The sequence below is a fragment of the Mastigoproctus giganteus genome, chromosome 5 (assembly GCF_048544385.1).
Source record: "Mastigoproctus giganteus isolate SK-2022 chromosome 5, ASM4854438v1, whole genome shotgun sequence".
NCBI classification, from domain to species: Eukaryota; Metazoa; Arthropoda; class Arachnida; order Uropygi; family Thelyphonidae; genus Mastigoproctus; species Mastigoproctus giganteus.
The window spans coordinates 146759477-146780832 of NC_143579.1; the positions used below are offsets into that span (position 1 = coordinate 146759477).

Genomic DNA, 21356 nt, shown 5'->3' on the forward strand with positions numbered 1-21356 from the left:
TTAAGGACACTACTGATACTATGCTGCTGCAACAGGATCTGGAAAGGTTGAGCAGATGGGCTGAGAGGTGGCAAATGAAGTTTAACATTGACAAATGTAAAGTACTACATATGGGAAACAGTAACCCCAGATCAACGTATCAACTCTGTGGTACTACGCTGACAGTGGCAGAGAATGAAAAGGACCTGGGGGTAATTGTGCAGGCAGATATGAAGTTCTCTGAGCAGTGCAGACGAGCTGCAAGAGTAGCTCATGGTGTCTTGTCAATGATATACAGGAATTTTTCTAGCAGGGACAGGGATGTGATTATTCCCTTGTATAAGGCATTGGTCAGGCCACACCTTGAGTACTGTATACAGGTCTGGAGGCCTCATTTCAAGAAGGATGTAGAGCTGCTGGAACGAGTACAGAGAAGGGCAACAAGATTAGTGAATGGAACAAAGGGTTGCTCTTACGAAGAAAGGCTTAAGTTTTGCAAATTACAGAGCCTGGAGACTAGGCATCGCCGAGGTGATCTGATAGAGGTATACAAGGCTTTGAATGGCTTGAGCATGCTCAATGCCGATGGGATTCTTCCTCTTGCTCAGAATAATCACCTGAGAGGGCATAAATTCAAATTGAGGAAGGACGGATGTCGGATAGATGTGCGGAAATTCGCCTTTAGCCAGCGGGCAGTTGGTTTGTGGAATAGACTTCCATCGCTTGTTGTTGAAGTTGATAGCCTAAACAAATTTAAGGCTCAGCTGGACAGGTATTTCGAACGAATTGAGGGGTGAAATGGGAGTAGTGGTTGTTTTTTTTTTTTTTTTTTTGGCTGATTCTGAATAAGCTTGCTTTCTTGCATCATATGCCTCTACTAATGCTAATGCTAATGCTAACATCTGTCTTTTCTCAATTTGAATTTATGCCCTCTCAGGTGATTATTCTGAGCAAGAGGAAGAATCCCATCAGCATTGAGCATGCTCAAACCATTCAAGGCTTTATACACCTCTATCAGATCACCTCGCTGGTGCCTAGTCTTCCAGACACTGTCATTTGCAAAACTTAAGCCTTTCTTCGTAAGAGCACCCCTTTGTTCCATTGAATAATATATGGTGTTGACCATATATTAATCAATGACTAATTAATCAATGGCTGAAAGATGTTAAATCTAAGAACTGGCTCTGCAAATTTGATGATGATTATTTAAAATGTTTTGTAAATATTGTAAATGCATGCTGAAAGCCAAATTAAGTAACATTGAAAGGCATCGTAATACAAACAAATCACAAAAAAGCCGAAGAGACCTTTAGTTTTCAGCATCACAGTATTGCCGTTCAAGAAAATTGGCGATACAGAACGTGCAACAGCAAAAAGCAGCACAGAATTTTTCATAGCTGTGCAGGGAGATGGAGGTTTTGTGGGCCCTCTTTAAGAAAAATATTGCAAAATTTCTTTGTATATTTTTTAAAGCTGATGGTCACTCAGACCATCAGCTTTAAAACCACCTTGCACCATGCAGCGGCAGCATGGTGCAAAGTGCACCATCTTGCACTATGGACATTTGAAGTCCACCTTTGTATATCAAAGCAAATTATTGAAACATTAAAACAATACAAGTCCTTTCTCCCACCAATCACGAAACATTGGCTCAGCTGTACATGTAAATCAAATTTAATTTAATTAAAATAATGCATTTTTTTTTCCAAAATTTGGTGAAAAACAATTTATTCCCACATGCACCACCTTGCAAGATATCCTGCCAGCACCCATGACTCCAACACCACCCAACACAACAGTGTGATGGAGGGGAAGTCGGAATGGAAAGAGACAGCGGTGGTTAAAATATCTTACTTTTTCAAATCTTACAAAAACATATGACCATGAGAACATATTGATAGTGCCCCTACCAGGGCCTTGAAGGGGCCCATTCAAATGAGGGGCACCCTGAAAATGAAGCTTAAGCTTCGCTGTAAATCTGCCTCTGTAAATCTAAATATTACCCAACGCACCATCTTACTGACAATTACACATCTGCAGAACTATGAGTAATCCAGCACTTCATGTGCTTGGTGGAACACTACTGCTAGACCTAGAAATAATAACAATAGGACTTCTTTACTTCCTATCTAAAGGACAAACTGTCACCTTTCTAAATTGTACAACAAACTGTTTTAAAGAATACCAAGAAGTGCGGTGCGGTTGGTCAATACATATAATATTACTTTGTATTTTAAAGTACAGATTTAAAGATATCTATCAATCTATAGATACCTATAAGTGAATAACTGTAAAAAAATAAATATTATCCATTTACCTTTCCAAACTATTACAGTAGGAGAGTAATGTATTCTGTTCCATTTATGAAATGTTGGAATGAGAGAACACAGTGTGATATATATTTCTATATATATGTACTTCTTCCATTCCAGGAAAAATGAGAATGTTCCCTAAGATCTTTTGCATTACTAAATTAAAGAGAATGCAACAGAGAGATAGGAGGAAAGAGCACTATATGCAATATATTTTCACCCGTAATGCTTAAGCATTTTGAACTTTCCTCAGAAAAAATAAATCAGAAGGTGTTTAAAAAAGTAGAAGTAAAAGTTAAAAAAGTAAAAGTTAATCATAAAGCACCAAGTGAGGTGCATTCATTCATTGTTTCCCTAAGGTAGAAGGACGGCACATGGAGTAATTGGGAAGAGTTAGGCTCAAAAATTCGGTTGCACCAATGCTGTACAAGGCCTGTTTGAGGCATTTGCAGAAAGACTGAAAATGAAAATGAAATTTCGAATTAACCTGTGTTTATTGGTCCCTGTCATGTTTTTTCAAAGTGCTCAATACTCTAAATAAACTAACACTTTCTTTACTTCATTCTAATGGATTCTAATGGTCTTTGAGGTTGTCACAGACATTCTCTCAGATATGTCAGACAAGCTGTACTTGCTACCTGAGAGTCTAAAACGCTGATGGAACTAATATTCGGGTGACACTCAAGTCAAGTGGACCCAATTTCGGCGAAGTCCATGTGGTCGGTGGAAGCAAAATCCGTTGCTTGCACCTTCATGATGGTGGGACTGTTAGAAATCCTGGGTATAACCTCCATGCAAAAGTACATGGTGGGTGACCACCCAGGTGTGAACCAACGTAAGCAGGGGTCAAGGTGTGGCGCCCACACCACATGGAGGAATGCCACCCCTCTATGTTACCAGGCAGTACTAGGTGCCTCTCATCAACTGGTGCAATACCACCACTCTGCTTATTGGAGGCTTGAAGTGGTGGAACCCATTTTTAGTCTCCAGAGCTAAGTTTCGGTCAACCCTTCCCTATCTCTTCCATTATGCAGTATGATTGATGACTTTGGAAGTTACGATGAACATCGTGGCGAGATCCAATATTCCTTACATTTCTAGGGTACAGCTCTAAAACGGTGTTCGCAGGCCGGCCGCTAGTTAGTACACCAGACCAAACCTACTGGTAACTCTCTAGGAGGCTTCCGGAACAACTAGTGTATAATCTTGCTACCTCTACTCTGCCAGATAGTGACTGGAGGGAGTCCGAGTAGTGTGTATGCAGGGAGCATTGTCAAGGCCACGTTATGTCAAGGATCTGGGTATATTCTTACCATGTGTACACCATACCCAAAAATTTCATTACTTCATACAGCATCTCCCACCCACTTTTTCTTACTATTGAATACACCATGAATTGTCAAACTAATAGAGCAAGCTTATGTGGAAAAGATCTAAACCTCCCAAGCACTTCCTAATTCATTTCACAAATATACGTGGTCTCAATTCTAATCTCAACGATGTCCATTTCCACTTGCAGTCTGCCAAACCCCATGTGCTTTTTCTGACAGAATCTCAGTTATCGGTTGATTCAACTACTGCTCATCTCAGATGCCCAAATTATTCGCTGTATGATTCCTTTCGCCTCAAAGGTGGTACTTGTGCATATGTCCATTCTGATTCCCTGTCAGAGACTTGGCAATTTGGAATCTCCTCTCTTTGATCTTATCTGGCTTAAAATCTCTCTACCTCATTGTGTCAAATTCATCTGTTTTCTCTACCATTCTCCCAACTCCACTACTCACTTGGAGCACTTTGACTTCCTCTCTCTGCAACTTAACTTTCTCCAGTCCAACTTTCCTAACAGTGAGGTAATTTCCCTTGGTGATTTTAATGTTCACAACTTCAGCTGGCTTCCGTTTTCTAGTCACACCGACCCAGCTGGTCAAGATGCTGAGGCTTTTGCAATTACTAATGACCTTGCACAGATTGTTCATTTACCTACAAGAATACTGGACAATCCTAATCATACAGCCAATACGCTTGACCTTTTTCTCACAAACAACCCTTCCAAGTACACGGTCGAAGTGAGAGGTCCTTTAGGCACTTCAGATCACAACTTGGTGATTGTCTCTTCTCCAATGGAACCTTTATCTCATGGCTATTCCCAACCTCGTGTTGTTTGGCATTCATCATCATCAACCATTTCAATCCACTGCAGGATGAAGGCCTCTCCAGCAACTTTCCAGTTCCTTCTGTTTTGAGCACCGGCCATCCATTTATTACCCGCAAACTCATGAATTTCATCTATCCATCTCCGCCTTTGTCTTCCAGGTTTTCTTCTAGCTCCTCTTGGGTACCATTCTGTTATTTTCTTAGTCCATCTGTCATCATGTCTCCGAGCTATGTGTCCTGCCCAAGACCATTTTAGTTCTTTAGTTTTGATAAGAATGTCATTTTCTTGAGTTTGCTGCCTAATCCATGTGTTTCTCTTCTTATCTAACAGTCTGATTCCCAATATAATTCGTTCCATTCTTCGCTGTGTAGTTCTCAGCTTCTCTTCCATTCTTTTGGTGAGTGCCCAAGTTTCACTTCCATAAGTCATGGTGGGGAGTATACATTGGTTCATTATTTTACGTTTCAGACAAACTGGGATAATGCTCTTCAGTATGTGACTATATTTCCTGAATGCTATCCATCCAAAATTTATTCTTCTCTTGACTTCCAGCCATTTATCATTATTACAGCTTACAAGAATGCAAAATGGGATGACCTGCGAGACTTCTTTTCTTCTTTTCCTTGGTCGGATTACTGTTTCAAAACTTCTGATGTCAACGTTTGCTCAGATCGTGTCAGTGAATTTATTCTTGCAGGAATGGAATCCTTTATCCCACACTCCACTTTAAAATCTCGTCCTTTATCTAAACCTTGGTTTTCCAATAAATGTGCTAAGGCTGTTCAAGAGAAGAATGTTGCATATCGTAATTGGCTTGTTTCTAATTCTTCAATTTCATTTTCTGCATACACCAAAGCTCGCAACAATTGTAAAGCAGTTATTAATCAGTCCAAACTTGAGTTTGAACAGGCTAAGAGTAGAAAACTTGCTTCTTGCCCTAATGGTAGCAGAGCATTCTGGTCTCTTGCCAAAGCTATTGGCCGCAACTTTTGCCCATCTCTGCTCCCACCTCTGTCCAAACCAGATGGTTCTGTTGTCACTTCAGCCAAGGATAAAGCTGACCTGCTAGCATCCCATTTTTCTTCCGACTCATGTATTAATGATCTTGGTAAAACACCTCCCACCATTCCCAACACGCTCCATTAAATGCCCCCTGTGGTTTTCCGTCAAAAGGATGTCAGAAGGATTTTAACGAATCTTGATGCTAAGAAAGCTCCAGGTCCTGATGGTATTTCTCCACTTGTTCTCAAAACCTGTGCTCCTGAACTTACTCCTATTGTTTGCCGCCTTTTTTCAATCTCTTATTCCAAAGGTGTTTTTCCTTCTGCTTGGAAATTTGCTCATATCCAGCCAGTTCCTAAAAAGGGTGACAAATCCCTCCCATCCAATTATCATCTCATTGCAATTACTTCTACTCTTTCTAAAGTAATGGAGAAATCAATTAACTGCCAACTCTTAAACTACCTAGAAACCTTCCGTCTGATCAACGATCGCCAGTATGCATTCCGTCAGTGTCAATCCACTGGTGATATTCTGGCTTATGTTACCCATTTATGGACTAATTCAATGGAAAGGTTCGGTGAAACACAAGTAGTTGCTCTTGACATCTCAAAGGCTTTTGATCGTGTTTGGCATAAAGGTCTTCTAAACAAGCTTCCAGCTTATGGTTTGTCAACTGTTTTTAGTAATTGGTTATCCAGTTTTCTCTCTGATCGCTCACTGAGAGTGATGGTAGATGGCTCTCTGTTTTCTAACTTCTCCACTAATGCCGGTGTTCCCCAAGGTTCAGTTCTTTCCCCCACTCTTTTCCTCTTCTATATTAATGACCTTCTGCCATTGACTGGAAATCCTATCCATAGTTTTGCCGATGATAGCACATTGCATTCCACTTTCCATTTTGAGAAACCTTGTCCTGCTCAATCAGCTTCAACTTCTCGAAAATCTGCTACCAATTCCTTAAATACCGATCTTCAGATAATTCTCCAGTGGGGCAAAGACAACTTAGTTGATTTCAACCCTTCTAAAACTCAATCTTGTCTTATATCTCGCAAAAAGGATTCTTCTGCTCCTATGCTTATATGTAGTGACACTGATTTCTAGGCAAAATGATATATCTCTTTTGGGGATTACCCTGACTTCTAATCTCTCTTGGCACAAGCACATTACAAATATTGCTTCCTCTGCATCTAAAAAACTTGGTTTTCTCTTTCGCTCTTGGTGTTACTTTTCTTCCAATCAGCTGCTCACTCTGTATAAATCGCAAATCCGCCCTGCCATGGAATACTGTTCCCACATCTGGGGTGGTAACCCCAAAACCTCTCTCAGGCTTCTTGATTCCATTCAGAAGAGGGCAGTTAGGTTAATTAATGATTCATCTTTAACAAAGTCTCTCCACTCACTGTCTCATAGACGTACTATTTCCACTGCATGCCTCTTCTACAGATACTTCCATGGGCACTGTTCTTCTGAATTGGCTTCTATAATTCCCACTCTCTCTTTCAAAACAGTCCGAACACGTGCCGCCACCAGCCAACATCCATTTACTGTCCAACTCCAAACTCACAGAACCAACTTTTCATCTTCCTCGTTTATTCATTCAACTGCCATTTTCTGGAACAACCTTCCTTCATACGTATTTCCTGAAAATTACGGTCTACAGAAGTTCAAGTGCAATGTGAACAAATATCTTCTTTCGTCTTCTCAACCTCCAACCCAAGCATGGTACTAAGTACTATAGGTTCTAATACCTCTCGTGTTTGGGGTTTACATAAAAAAATAACAATAAACTGGCAGGAAACTCAAAGCCTACTGAGGTACCAAAATACCTCTTGGTACCTCAGCCTACTGAGGTACCAAGAGTAGTACCTCAGTAGTTTATTGTGTTTATTAGTCAAACTGTTACCTGAAGAAATGAGAGGAATAAAGAGAAACTCTACTTCTTCTAAATGAAGTATGAACATGACTGTAAAAACTCAAGCAAGAAAAAATACAACATTCATTCATATTCATAATGAACTTAACAATTAAAGACTTACCTCAAAACTTAAAAGAACGGCTGTTACAGTAATAAGTATCTGACTCTTCAGTAGCCTTTTGTCTTCTCTACTTTCTAATGTCAAATATAGGCTTCTTAATGATCCAATTACCTGCTCCACACTGAATAATAATTTTTTTTCTTTATTTCCAAAAATTTTATATTCTGCTTTACATTAAAATGGAAGAATACAAAAACATTGCACCAAACATTCTAAACTAATTATTTGACTATTTTTATAAAAAAAATAAATTTAATGATAAAAGGAATGAATTTCTGTTTTTACATTTATTTATTTCATGGGAAACAGTTTACTAATGTCACATATAGGTTAATAAAGGCCATATGTTCATAGTGGACCTTGTTATCCTATATATTAACCTACATACATACTTGCATCCTGAAGGGCTCCAATTTGTGCCCCCACTACCCAAATTCTGTAATGCAGAGTTGAAGACCACATTATCCCAGACCTCAAAACAGACAAAACAATAGTATTATCAGTGGAAAATAATGCAAGAAAGCAAGCCTTACACACAGCATCAGACAAAAAAAAAAAAAAAAAAAAAATGACACCTCCCATTTCACCTATTCATTCCCTCCAACAGATTGTCTAATTCTTGCTTGAATTTATTTAAACCTACAACTTCCATAACAACAAATGGAAGTTTGTTCCAACAATCAACCTCCTGCTGACTAAAGGCAAGCTTCCACACATCTATTCTATAACCATCCTTCCTCAATTTAAATTTTGTGTCCTCTCATGTGTGGTTTCAGCAAGAGGAAGAATCTCATTAGCACTGAGCTTGCTCGATCCATTCAAAACCTTAAGCACCTCAATCAGATTACCTCGCAGGTGCCTAACATCCAGACACTGCAATTTTCAGAACTGTAGCCTTTCTTGGTAAGAGCAACTCTTTGTTCACTTCAATCTTGTTGCCCTTCTCTGTACTCATTCCAGCAGCTCCACATCTTTCCTAAAATGGGGCCTCCAGACATGCATGCAGTACTCAAGATGTGACCTGACCACTGTATTATACAATGGGATAATCATCTCCTTATCCGTTTTTTTTTTTTTTTTTTTTGTAGTTGTTGGCGCATAGGCTTTTGTGGCCATAATGCACCACCCAAGGTTTTTGCAGTACTTTGATCCAAGCCCGAGGCGGGAATCAAACCTGCGACCTTTGGGTTGCCAGGCAGGCACTTTACCCACCAGGCTAGCCCGGTCGGCCCTTATCTGTGATAGCCAAATTCCTGTATATCATTGACAAAACCCCATGAGGTGCCCTGGCACCTGTCTGCATTGCTCAGAGAACCTCATATTTGACTGCACAATTACTCATTGTCTCTGGGGTTACTGCTACTAATATGCAGTGTTTTGCATTTATCAATGTTAAACTTCAGTTGCCATTTCTCAGTCCATTTGCCTAACTTTTCTAGATCCTGTTGCAGAAGCATATGTCATTAACCACCTTTTGTATCATCTGCAAACATGGACATTAAGCCTGATATGCCTTCATCAATATCACTGATAAATATAGAAAACAACAATGGGCTCAACACAGAACCCTGGGGGACTCCACTAATTAGTCCACACAATCACCACTCTGTCTTCTCCCACTCAACCATCCCCTTATCTATAGCAGCAACTTGCCCTTAATGCCACACTGTACAGCAGTCTTTTATGTGCAACAGTATCAAAAGCTTTCCTGAAATCCACGTATATTATATCAAAATTATTTTCTGTATTGAGTTCCTTTATGACCACATCGTAGTAATCAATCAAACCGATAAAACAATATTTCTCCTTAACACACCCATGCTGTGTTTGAAGTATAATTAGAGTCTTGTCTAGATAATCCAGCATTATTTCTTTTACCAATGACTCCATTATTTGCATCTAAATCCCTCAATACTAAATCTCTCAAAGGTTTTTAGGCCAAAACTCATTTAATGTAACCTGCTACATACCCCTTCTTGAGAATACATCTGCTTAAACACTTTTCTAAAACAATTTCAAACAGTTTTAATTTTTTTTTTTAAATTAGAAAACTGAGAAATGAATAATCAATCTCTCAATTTTTTTTGGCCAAGTCTCACTAATGACTGTCAGTGAAAGGTAAACTAGAATTGTACTAAATTAACCTACTAACACTGCAACTATCATGCTGAAAGCATTACTGAAATAGTATGATTAACAATACAAAGGAAAAAAACTAAAATGGCTTAATTCATGTAACTATAACCATGCATTAGTCCAAGCAAAGATACATCACAGATTCCCTTAGCTTGTCATAAAAACCAAAACAGTAGAACATCATAACACAACACTAAAATTGAAAGCATATTAAATATGAGCTGTGATCTGGACTTTCAAATATCATCAGTCTGCAATAGAATTACTACCATTACAGCCCTCCTGAAAAGGAATTATATAATTCTATATAATTATATAGAATTATATAAGTCTGCATTTTAAGAAAAGTTCTCTGATATTTTACAGCTCGTAAGTTATCTGAACTAAATTTTTATTGGAAATTTTGAAAGCTACTTGAAATTTGTTCTATCATATCAGACAAAATATATATGTATATTGGTGGATGTGCTCATGGTTTATCTGTATTTTTACAGATTTAAAGTTTAGAAATAGGTTACTTTCTATAAAAATACCAATAAAAATACATAAAAACAGAAATATCACAGGCTATGTCCTCCTGTCAAGCACAAACTGCATTTCTTATACATTAGACTGGGTTAAACTTGTGCTTTTTTGACTTCCTCAGGCAGCTAATTTCAGTGGCTGTTCCTCTTTTGTAGAATCCAGCAGTGGTTCAGTTGCTTCAACATATAAGATGTGAACACCCATAAGGCATAATGATGAATTGGCTAAACCACTCAAGGGCACTCTTTCTAGCAGAATCATATACAGGAACACTGTATTCCAATTGAGGTCTAATAAGCAGTAGTGTAACCAGGATTTTGTCAGCAAGTACATTCACAAAAAAGGTGCCAAGTGCCTAATGCTAAAAAGTGCCACAATACCAGATTTTGGTGTCAGGGGATACAATGTACCTACTGACTCTAGCATTAGCATTAGCATTAGTAGAGGCATTTGATGCAAGAAAGCAAGCTTATGCAGCATCAGCCAAAAAAAAAAAAAAAAGTAACATAAATAAATAAAAATAACCACTTCCACTTCACCCCCCTGTTCATTCAAAATACCTGTCCAGCTGAGCCTTAAACTTATTTAGGCTATCAACCTCCACCACAAGGGATGGAAGTCTGTTCCACCAACCAACCACCCGCTGGCTAAAGGCAAATTTCCGCACGTCTATCCTACATCTGTCTTTCCTCAATTTGAATTTATGCCCTCTCAGGTGATTTTTCTGAGCTAGAGGAAGAATCCCATCAGCATTGAGCATGCTTAAACCATTCAAGGCTTTATACACCTCTATCAGATCACCTCGCTGGCGCCTAGTCTCCAGACACTGTAATTTGCAAAACTTAAGCCTTGCTTCGTAAGAGCATCCCTTTGTTCCATTCACTAATCTTGTTGCCCTTCTCTGTACTTGTTCCAGCAGCTCTACATCCTTCTTGAAATGGGGCCTCCAGACCTGTATACAGTACTCTAGGTGTGGCCTGACCATCGCCTTATACAATGGAATAATCACCTCCTTATCCCTGCTGGAAAAATTCCTGTATATCATTAACAATACTCCATGAGCTACTCTTGCAGCCCGTCTGCACTGCTCAGAGAACTTCATATCTGCCTGCACAACCACCCCCAAGTCCCTTTCATTCTCTACCACTGTCAGTGTTGTACCACAGAGTTGATACGTTGCTCTGGGGTTGCTGTTTCCCATGTGTAGTACTTTACATTTGTCAATGTTAAACTTCATTTGCCACCTCTCAGCCCATCTGCTCAACCTTTCCAGATCCTGTTGTAGCAGCATAGTGTCAGTAGTGTCCTTGACAACCCTGCCAACCTTTGTATCGTCTGCAAACTTGGACATTAAGCCCGATATACCATCATCAATATGTCTCTCTCTACACTGTCTATGCCATTGCTAATAAGTATACAGTACAAGTGAAGTAAGGTGTACCCATCAGCATCTAGTGCCATAGCTGATATTACTTTAACTCTCTTCTTTTTTTCTAACAGGAGAAGTGTAAAGTAAGCGTCAGCACATGATCTTCCCCTCCTGAACCCGTCTGGTTCTTCTCCAAGGATGTTTTCATATAATTATTAAGTTTCAATTTTAAGAGGCTTGAGTATATTTTATATCTTGAGTTTAGGAGACTGATTCCTCAGTAGTTATTGCAGTCGTTTATATTGCCTTTTTTGAAAATTGGCACTACCAGAGCATTTTGCCAGCTATCAGGTTGCGTGTGGCCGGCAAAAATCATTCATCAGTTCAAGTAGCTTAATTTGAAATTTTTTCCTGAGTATTTGATGAGCTCTATGTTAATTCCATCGTTGCCTGGACTTTTTTTATTTTTACTGTTTTTAAGCACTCTTTCCAGTTCTTTGTTAGTGAATGTTTCTATTATATTATTGTTAGATGTTGTTTTTGCCAGGGTAGGATCAATGAGGTCCATAGGTTTTAATAATACAGTCAGTCCTCGTATAACACGTGTTTACATTACACGAATTCGATCATACACGATTTATAAATAGGGGAACGATATCTTATATAACACTAACCGAATTCGCTTATGCATGATTCGCCTTTGTGTTTACAAGAAATGGCAGTCGAACGCGGAATCACTCCAACCGAATGCAACACGATAGGAATGAAGAGAAGATTCCGAAAATGTATTTATGTGTTTTATATCAGTGAAGGGGAAACACATTTCACCATAACAACGTAAAAACCAACACAATTCCAACTATCGGTATAATCGCAAATGCAATTAGATCGAGTTTACTACCAGTTTATAGCAGATTCCATTAGCAGAAACGCAACTGGAAATTGTTTTTATTGTTTTATGGTAGTAACCCCTAGAAATGTGCTTTAGTAAAATATGAGGTGTTAATAGTGGCCTTTACGGTGTTGTTTATTCAGTTGCTACACGTGCGCAGCTTTGTTTATGTGTATCAAGCGTGCCTCCTCGTTTTGTAATTGTGCTTTATTCCATAAAAATGAGTAAAATACTTAAAAGGTGTGAAAAGGAAGCGTCCTGGTGAAGACACTGCAGATTCAGAGAGAAAAAGAAAAGCAATATCGATAAACAGAGGAGGACTGGGTCAAAAATTATTACCCAGGAAAATTTGTAGTGGCCTCATACTAGTGTTTATGGCCAAAATCACACCGGCCACCGGGGTTTCCCCGATAAGGCTTATGGCCAGTACGCCACTGTCGATAGCGAAAAAATATGAAACTGTGAAACGCTTTGAGCGAAATGAAAGACCATGATATTGCACGTGCTACAGACTTAAATGAGGCAACGTCGAGAATTACAAAGAATGCAGAGAAAATAAAAACAACTTTCATAGCAGTAACAACTCAAAGTGTAATTAAAATTCATTAGATTAAGACACAAAGACTTGGAAGAGATGCAACGGCTGTCAACTGTTTGGATAGAAAATCAAGCAAAAAACAAGTTTGCTTACGATAGAAGCAAAAGCATTAGCAATATTTTATTACGTAATAGTCGTAATAAAATACGTAAGTATTTTATTACGATTATTTATTGTGTTTGGTAATGTTTTGGTTACAAATGTGTGTTCATTCGTGGGTGGTCGGCACCTAACCCCATTTTTCCCATAGGGCCTGTTGTTCATATTGCACGATTTTGCATTGCACGAGGGTTTTTAGGAACACAACTATCGTGCTATGCGAGGACTGACTGTAGTTGAGCCAATCTTCTAACGGTATTGTGTTAATTTTGACTGTTTCCTTGAGGTTATTGTTCATTTGTCTTATTACTTTGTATACTCTAGCACATGGCTTATTAATATCTTTTTTCTAAGTTGGTGACAAAATTATTCCATTGATCTCTGTCTGTTTCATGTTTCTCTTTTGGCTGTGGCTCTTTTTCATTTATATTCCACTTCATCTTCTAGTTTTTTTGTGGTTATCCATTTTTTATATGCATTCCTTTTCTTCTGAATTATAGTGCTGATTTTGGCATCCCACTGTCGCAGCCCTTGTTTTCTCTGCCATCGTTTTTTTCACACCCAGTACTGCCTCTGCTGATTCTTCTAAGGTTTTGCCAAGGTGGCTCCAGTTATCTTCTATATTTACTCCTGCAAGATGATTTGTTAATTTCTTATCTATTTCTCGTTGGTATTTCTTCCGAATATTTCTTCCGTGTTCAAAGAAAAAAAAATGCAACCCCAAAACATTTGAATCTCCCCCCCCCCCCCAAAAATAACAATTTTTTGTAATAATAATTTATCGATATTAGAATTTATAAATAATATTTACATTTTTTATTTTATTTCCTTAGTACATTTTATTCATGCTACACATATTTGAACATGAAAAGGTAACATAAAATTAAGACAGCTTTGTGAATTTTATTGAAATTTGTTATGTATGTTTTAAATAATAACACTTAGTTTTGAAAAAAAATCATGAAAACAGATATTAATAATGTTATAAAAATATATAAATATATAATAATAACCTTTATTTATAACTAAACATAATTACATGTATAAAGTTTAATTTATTTGTTATTACATATTATAAGTTATAAGTTAATTATAAAATAAATTGAAATAAAATGACTAGATATAAAATAAATTGAACTTTTCGGGCTTTCAGTTCTGAATTTTTTTTATCATGTCATGCATACCTAAACTTTCAGCTAAATCGTGTTCTATCGAGACTATTGCTAAATTATCCAATCTGTCTTGGGATATTGTAATACAAAGATAATTTTTAATTATTTTTAATTTAGAAAATGATCTTTCCCCGGTAGCTACACTCACTGGCAATGTAAGAAGTATTCTTAAAGCAACCACTACGTTTGGAAAAGTGGTGCATAAATTATTTTCAAAAATATACTCTAATACTTCTGTTACTCTCAAATCTGGTTTTAAAATATTTTTAAGTACTTTTAATTCATTCATCATGCCAATGGCATCGATATCCTTTTCGTTCTTCATATCGTCTGTTAATTTATTTTGCAAATCATTACAACATTTTAGAATTTCTTTATCGGTTACAGGCTTTAAATTATGTATGTAATATAAAAAACTGAAATCATCACTGTGTTCTTAATAAATCAGAAATGTCTTTAAGAGAATTTATTGTTGTGTCTAGTACTGAAAAATAAAAATTAATTTTAAAATTTAATTGTGCATCATTTATACTTTCATATGGATTTTCATAATCAAATGATTCAAACTGAATTTTCTTTATACACTGATATATAAGAGAGACATCAGGAAATTTAGTTTCAGTTTCCAATATTTCGGCTAACTGTTTTGATTCATTTAAAAACCGTAAAAATCCACTATCACATCGTTTACTTTGTAAGTAATTAGATAAATTATTTAAATGATCACGCAACGTTGCATGGAGGAAGAAAAAAATATAAATAATTCTTGAATTGAGTTAAAAAAATCTACTGTTTCAAAATTAATTTTGGCAGCATCATTAACCACCAAGTTGAGACTGTGTAGAGCAGGGTACAAAAAAAAAACACGGGGGTTAATATTTAAAATTTTTCTTTGCAAACCATTATGTTTGCCCCTCATGTTAGCTCCGTTGTCATAACCTTGCCAGCGCATATCATTAATCTCAAGGCCTAATTCATTAAACTTGTTTAAAATTGGTCCTTGAGGTTGTCACAGACATTCTCTCAGGTAGGCCAGACAAGCTGTACTTGCTACCTGGGAGTCTAAAACGCTGATGGAATTGATATTCGGGTGACGGTCAAGTCAAGTGGATCCAATTTCGGCAAAGTCCGGACGGTCTGTGACAGCCAAATCCTCTGCTTGCACCTTCACAATGGTGGGACTGTTTTGAATCCTGGGTAAAACCTCCATGCACAAGTACATGGTGGGTGACCACCCAGTGTGTGAACCAACGTAAACAGGGGTCGAGGTGTGGCGCCCACACCACATGGAGGAATGCAGCCCCTCTATGTTACCAGGCAGTACTAGGTGGTAGATGACTCTCCTCAACCGTTGCAATACCACCACTTTGGTTATTGGAGGCTTGAAGTGGTGGAACCCATGTTTACTCTCTAGAGCTAAGTTCCGGTCAACCCGTCCCCATCTCTTCCATTATGCAGTACGATTGATGACTTTTGAGGTTATGATGAACATCATGGCAAGATCCAATATTCCTTACATTTCAAGGGTACAGCTCTAAAACAGTGTTCGCAGGCCGGCCGCTAGTTAGTACACCAGAACAAACCTATTGGTAACTCTCTAGGAGGCTTCCGGATCAGCTAGTGTATAATAAATAAATAAAATAAATTTTCTCTTTATACTCCGGGACAACCAAACGGTCAGAGGAGTTCACAAGATAGACAGAATACAAGAAACAGCACCATATTCAGTAGTCACGGGCTTGAACCACAGTCACTCAAGGCATGTGTACTTATGCACCCGTGTGCCTGACCACTAGGCTACGGCGGCCTTGCTACTTGCTACCTCTACTCTGCCAGATAGTGAAAGGAGGGAGTCCGAGTAGTGTGTATGCGGGGAGCATTGTCGAGGCCACGTTATGTCAAGGATCTGGGTATATTCTTACCATGTGTACGCCATATCCAAAAATTTCATTACTTCATACAGCATGTCCCATCCACTTTTTCTTACTATTGAATTGTCAGACTAATAGAGCAAGCTTATCTGCAAAGAGATCTAAACCTCCGAAACACTTCCTAATTCATTTCACAAACATACGTGGTCTCAATTCAAATATCATCGATGTCCATTTCCACTTGCAGTCTGCCAAACCCCATGTACCTTTTCTGACAGAATCTCAGTTATCGATTGATTCAACTACTGCTCATCTCAGATGCCCAAATTATTCACTGTATGATTCCTTTCGCGTCAAAGGTGGTACTTGGGCATATGTCCGTTCTGATATTCCCTGTCAGAGACTTGGCTATTTGGAATCTCATCTCTTTGATCTCCTCTGGCTTAAAATCTCTCTTACCTCATTATGTCAAATTCATCTGTTGTCTCTACCGTTCTCCCAAATCCACTAATCACTTGAAGCTCTTTGACTTCCTCTCCTTGCAACTTGACTTTCTCCAGTCCAACTTTTCTAACAGTGAGGTAATTTTCCTTGGTGATTTTAATGTTCACAACTTCAGCTGGCTTCCGTTTTCTAGTCACACCAACCCAGCTGGTCGAGATGCTGAGGCATTTGCAATTACTAATGACCTTGGCACAGATTTCATTTACCTACAAGAATACCGGACAATCCTAATCATGCAGCCAATACGCTTGATCTTTTTCTCACAAACAACCCTTCTAAGTACACAGTCGAAGTGAGAAGTCCTTTAGGCACTTCAGATCACAACTTGGTGATTGTCTCTTCTCCAATGGAGCCTTTATCTCATGGCTATTCCCAACTTCGTGTTGTTTGGCATAACAAGAATACAAAATGGGATGACCTGGGAGATTTCTTTTCTTCTTTTCCTTGGTCGGATTACTGTTTCAAAACTTCTGATGTCAACATTTGCTCAGATCGTATCAGCGAAATTATTCTTGTAGGAATGGAATCCTTTGTCCCACACTCCACTTTAAAATCTCGTCCTTTATCTAAACCTTGGTTTCCCAATAAATGTGCTAAGGCTGTTCAAGAGAAGAATGTTGCATATCGTAATTGGCTTGTTTCCAATTCTTCAGTTTCATTTTCTGCCTACACCAAAGCTCGCAACAATTGTAAAGCAGTTATTAATCAGCACAAAGTAGAGTTTGAACAGGCTAAGAGTAGAAAACTTGCTGCTTGCCCTAATGGTAGCCAAAAATTCTGGTCTCTAGCCAAAGCTGTTGGCTGCAACTTTTCCCCATCTCTGCTGCCACCTCTGTCCAAACCAAATGGTTCTGTTGTCACTTCAGCCAAGGATAAAGCTGACCTGCTAGCATCCCATTTTTCTTCCAGCTCATGTATTGATGATCTTGGTAAAACACCTCCCACCATTCCCAACACACTCCATTCAATGCCTCCTGTGGTCTTCCTTCAAAAGGATGTCAGAAGGATTTTGACGAATCTTGATGCAAAGAAAGCTCCAGGTCCCGATGGTATTTCTCCACTTGTCTCAAAACCTGTGCTCCTGAACTTACTCCTATTCTTTGCCGCCTTTTTTTCACTTTCTTATTCGAAAAGTGTTTTTCCTTCTTCTTGGAAATTTGCTCATATCAGCCAGTTCCTAAAAGGGGTGACAAATCCCTCCCATCCAATTATCGTCCCATTGCAATTACTTCTACCCGTTCTAAACTAATGGAGAAATCAATTAACCACCAACTCTTAAACCACCTAGAAACTTTCCATGTGATCAACAATCACCAGTATAGATTCCGTCAGTGTCGATCCACTGGTGATATTCTGGCTTATGTTACCCACTTATGGACAAATTCTATGGAAACATTTGGTTTAACACAAACCTTTGCTCGACATCTCAAAGGCTTTCGATCATGTTTGGCATAAAGGTCTTCTAAACAAGCTTCCATCTTATGGCTTGCCAACTGTTTTTTGAAATTGGTTTTCCAGATTTCTCTCTGATCGCTCACTGAGGGTAATGGTAAATGGCCTGTCTTCTGTCTTCTCCACTAATGCTGGTGTCTGCCAAGATTCAGTTCTTTCCTCAACTCTTTTCCTCTTGTATATTAATGACCTTCCATTGACTGAAAATCCTATCCATAGTTTTGCCCATAATAGCACTTTGCATTCCACTTTCCATTTTGAGAATCCTTGCCCTGCTCAATCAGCTTCACCTTCTCGAAAATCTGCTACCAATTCCTTAAATGCCGATCTTCAGATAATTCTCCAGTGAGGCAAAGACAACTTAGTTGATTTCAATCGTTCCAAAACTATTTACTGTCCAACTTCAAACTCACGGAACGAACTTTTCTTCTTCCTCGTTAATTGCCTTATATCTCGCAAAAAGGATTCTTCTGCTCCTATGCTTATCTTTGGTGACACTCCGATTTCTAGGCAAAATGATATATCTCTTTTGGGGATTACCCTGACTTCTAATCTCTATTGGCACAAGCACATTACAAATATTGCTTCCTCTGCATCTAAAAAACTTGGTTTTCTCTGTCGCTCTAGGCGTTATTTTTCTTCCAAACAGCTGCTCACTCTGTATAAATCACAAATCCGCCTTGCCATGGAATATTGTTCCCACATCTGGGGTGGTGCCCCCAAAACCTCTCTCAGGCTTCTTCAGAAGAGGGCAGTTAGGTTAATTAATGATTCATCTCGAACAGAGTCTCTCCACTCGCTATCTCATAGACGTACTGTTTCTGCTGCATGCCTCTTCTACAGATACTTCCATGGGCACTGTTTTTCTGAATTGGCTTCTATAATTCCCTCTCTCTCTTTCAAAACAGTCCAAACACGTGCAGCCACCAGTCAACATCCATTTACTGTCCAACTTCAAACTCACGGAACGAACTTTTCTTCTTCCTCGTTAATTGAATCAACTGCCTTTTTCTGGAACAACCTTCCTTAATGCATATTTCCTGAAAATTACAATCTACAGAAGTTCAAGTCCAATGTCAACAAATAACTTCTTTCGTCTTCTCAACCTCCAACCTTAGCACGGTCATCATCATCAGCCATTTTCAATCCACTGCAGGATGAAGGCCTCTCCGGCAACTTTCCAGTTCCTTCTGTTTTGAGCACTGGCCATCCACTTACTACCCAAAAACTCATGAATTTCATCTATCCATCTCCGCCTTTGTCTTCCAGGTTTTCTACTAGCTCCTCTTGGGTACCATTCTGTTATTTTCTTAGTCCATCTGTCATCATGTCTTCGAGCTATGTGTCCTGCCCAAGACCATTTTAGTTCTTTAGTTTTGATAAGAATGTCCTTTACTTGAGTTTGCTGCCTAATCCATGTGTTTCTCTTCTTATCTAACAGTCTGATTCCCAGTATAATTCATTCCATTCTTCGCTGTATAGTTCTCAGCTTCTCTTCCATTCTTTTGGTGAGTGCCCAAGTTTCACTTCCATAAGTCATGGTGGGGAGCATACATTGATTCATTATTTTACGTTTCAGGCAAACTGGGATATTGCTCTTCAGTATGTGACTATATTTCCTGAATGCTATCCATCCAAAATTTATTCTTCTCTTTACTTCCAGCCATTTATCATTATTACAGCTAATAACTTGTCCCAGATAAGTATATGACTCCACCTTTTCAATTACTACTCCTTCAATTACTGCTCCTCCTTAGCACGGTACTAAGTACTATAGGTTCTAGTACCTCTCGTGTTTGGGGTTTACATAAAAAAAATAAATAAATAAAATAAATAAATGCACTTAACCCTTCTCCCGTCAAATTTGTTATAGGGGATAATGTTTTGGTTAATTGGTGTATAATGCAAGAAATCAAGCTTATGCAGCATCAGCCAAAAAAAACTTCCCATTTCACTCATTCATTGCTTCAAAATTTTGTAAAGTTCTTCCTTGAAATTATTTACACTATCAACTCCCACAATGACAGATGGAACTTTGTTCCAACAATCAACCACCAGCCGTGGGCTACAGGCAAATTTCCGTATATCTGTACTACAAATATCTTTCCTCAATTTGAATTTATGCACCCACAACCATGTAATCTAAGCAAGAGGAAGAATCTCATCAGCATTCAGCTTGCTCAAACCATTCTAAGACTTATACACCTAAATCAGATCACCCTGCAGACACTAGTCTCCAGACACTGCAATTTGCAGGACTGCAGCCTTTCTTGGTAAGCGCAGCCTTTTCCTCCCCTCACCAATCTTGTTGCCCTTCTCTGTACTCATTCCAGCAGCTCCACATCTTTCCTAAAATGGGGCCTCCAGACTTGTATGCAATGCTCAATTTGTGGTCTGTCCATCACCTTATAGGTGATGGACAGACCACAAAGGGATAATCACCTCCTTATCCCTGCTAGCAAAATTCCTGTATATCATTGACAAGACCACATGACCTGTGCAGACAGGTTGCCAGAGCAGGTCATGTGATAAAGACCACGACCTGCTCTGGCAACCTGTCTGCACTGCTCAAAAAACTTCAAATTGGACTGCACAATTACCCCTAGTTCTGTTTCATTCTCCACTACACTGAGTGTAACACTGCACACTTGGTATTTTACTCTGGTTTTACTGCTACTCATATGCAGTACTTTTCATTTGTCAAGGTTAAACTTCAGTTTCCACCTCTAAGCCCATCTGTTCAACTTTTCTAGATTTTGTTGCAGTAGTGTACTGTCATTAACAATCCCCGAAAAATTCACATTTTCTGCAAATGTGAATATTAAGCCTGATACACCTTCATCAATATCATTGATAAATATAGAAAACAACAATGGACCCAATACTGAACCCTTGATTACTACTCTGTCTTTTCCCTCTGAACCATCCCTTTATCCATTATAGCAACTTGCCCTTAATAACATACTGCTCCAATTTGTACAGTAGTCTTCTATGTGAAACAATATCAAAAGCTTTCCTGAAATCCAAGTATATTTTATTGCATAAAAGTAGTATTAGAATGATTTCTAGGGTTACTGTCGGTCTTGCTACTGGTGTTTGGGGAACATTATTTATCAGTTACTGTATATATTTCGATCATAAAAGAAGAAATGATCCATTGTTCAAGCAAAAAAAGGAAAGTAAGCAGAATTCATGAAAAACCTTTTAGTAATTGTACGCACATACTCTTCATTAGCTGAACGAAGTTTTTATACTGC

At 38.5% G+C, this 21356-nt stretch overlaps 1 protein-coding gene across 1 annotated transcript in view; it reads right to left on the reverse strand.

Moving 5' to 3' along the window:
- LOC150085750 (AP-5 complex subunit beta-1-like) overlaps nucleotides 1-21356 on the reverse strand; it is an 842186-nt gene that overhangs the window by 770316 nt on the left and 50514 nt on the right. The window contains exon 3 of the mRNA XM_090374678.1: nucleotides 7482-7602. Within this exon, the coding sequence (XP_090230804.1) occupies nucleotides 7482-7602 (121 nt within the window). The remainder of the gene's footprint in view (nucleotides 1-7481; nucleotides 7603-21356) is intronic.